The sequence below is a fragment of the Mus caroli genome, chromosome 5, assembly GCF_900094665.2.
Source record: "Mus caroli chromosome 5, CAROLI_EIJ_v1.1, whole genome shotgun sequence".
Classification (NCBI taxonomy): domain Eukaryota; kingdom Metazoa; phylum Chordata; class Mammalia; order Rodentia; family Muridae; genus Mus; species Mus caroli.
In genome coordinates, this window is record NC_034574.1 from 128,566,966 (window position 1) to 128,568,743 (window position 1,778).

The 1,778-nt window shown below is 54.2% G+C and overlaps 1 protein-coding gene across 1 annotated transcript in view; it reads left to right on the forward strand.

Annotated features, from left to right (window-relative positions):
- Positions 1-1,778, forward strand: part of LOC110294708 (NADPH--cytochrome P450 reductase) — a 45,250-nt gene that overhangs the window by 36,994 nt on the left and 6,478 nt on the right. The window contains exon 3 of the mRNA XM_021163114.1: positions 1,524-1,572. Within this exon, the coding sequence (XP_021018773.1) occupies positions 1,524-1,572 (49 nt within the window). The remainder of the gene's footprint in view (positions 1-1,523; positions 1,573-1,778) is intronic.

Genomic DNA, 1,778 nt, shown 5'->3' on the forward strand with positions numbered 1-1,778 from the left:
GGCTCTCTTCTCCTGCTGTGATTCCCCTGGGCTCCAGCTCAGGGACAGGACAGGCCCTTGGAAGCCAGAGATGGCACATTCTAGTCCCTACCCTCAGCATCTGGCATGGAGCCCTTGCCTGCCCTGTGTGCTGGGGCTGGAGATGGGATTCCTATGGATACATCTGTCTTTTTGAGAACAGCCAGGAGCTGGCTTCTCAACCCAGAGGGGGGAGGGAGTGGGAAATGTCCCCAGAGGCTGCTGTCCACCTCTGCCTGCCAGATAATGGGTGGGTGACCTGGACCGGCCATTGCAGGAAAGCCGTGAATTGTGTGTGGAGTGCCAGGCAGCTCCCATTAAATTATTAAAGCCATCCCTCAAGGGGAGCAAACTGAGTATGTGGAGGGAAGCGCCACNTGCATNTATGTGCCCTGTTAGGACAGTGACCTTGATGCTAGGGGAGGCAGGGAAAGGTTGCTCTGAGGAAGCTAATTTTGTGTTGAAGGACAGTAGGGGTTGGTAGGAAGGCTCAGAGAAGGCCAGGTCAGGGGTCATCAAGTCTTACGGGTGTAGTGACCTGGCCAGAGAAGTAAGAGCTGGGTTTGCTTCTAGAATACCTTCTCTCATACCGGTCTCTACTCGGGCTTCCCACTTTTTGCTTTCTGAAACGGTTTCTCTGTGTAGTCCTGGCTNTCCTAGAATTCTCTGTAGACCAGGCTGGCTTCGAACTCAGGGATCCGCCTGCCTTTCTGCCTGTGCCTCTCAAGTGCCAGGATTAAAGGCATGTGCCACCACCGTGGGTGGCCGCCCACTTTTACTTGTCCTCATTTCCCCCTGAGTTTGTCTTTGTGTCTGTGTGAGGATGGCCGCTCATACTCATGCACATGATGTCCAGGCATGTAGAGGTCAGAAGTCACCTCAGGTGCTGGCAACCTTACCAAACTCTGTGTAAGTATATGCAGCCGTGTGCACATACAAGCTAGAGGGAGCACAGGATGGCCAGCTTGTCGTGTGGTGTGGGATGCAAACTCTCATCCTCATGACTGGAGATCAACCCTCTTCATTGCTGGGCTATCTCTGCACATGCACAGCCCTCCCCCTCCCCCCATACACCCCGGCCCACATCACACACACATATCCCCTGAGCATACTTGGTTTTCTCGCATTGGGTCTCCCATTGGCTCACTGTCTCAGGCTGGAGCTAGAGTACCTTTCAGCTTGTGCCCTGTCTGCCTGAGATGAAGTCAAGGGAAGAAAGGGGACAGGAGATGGAGAGGGAAGAGAGAGGANCCAGACNCTGGAAGGAGAACGTGGGCACATAATCAGGCCAGCCTCGCGCTGTCCTGCGGCTGACNGATGGCCATAAGCACACTGGTGATTNGAGGCATATGAAGGAGTGATTATACCACTCCCAGCTGTTGGCTCTGCCACTAGGGCCTAGCACAGGTGGACTGACCCCTGACAAACTGCCAAGGGTCGCACAGCCTGTCACACCCATCCTGCAACAGCCGCATCTGTCCCCATCAGACTGTCTTGTTTTTCAGGGCCCCACCCGTCAAAGAGAGCAGCTTCGTGGAAAAGATGAAGAAAACGGTGAGACTCCTATTTCTGCTTTTAGTAGAGCATGCGGTGGTGGGTACCAGGGGGGCCCAGGAGAGCTGAGGGCTACTGGAACNGAGCAGGTCAGGATGCTAAGGACATCTTCATCTTACCACAGCAAGAGAGATTTTAGCTCCTGCAGATTCTGGTATCTTGTGAATGGGAATCATGGACCCCCACAGATGCCAAAGGACCACATC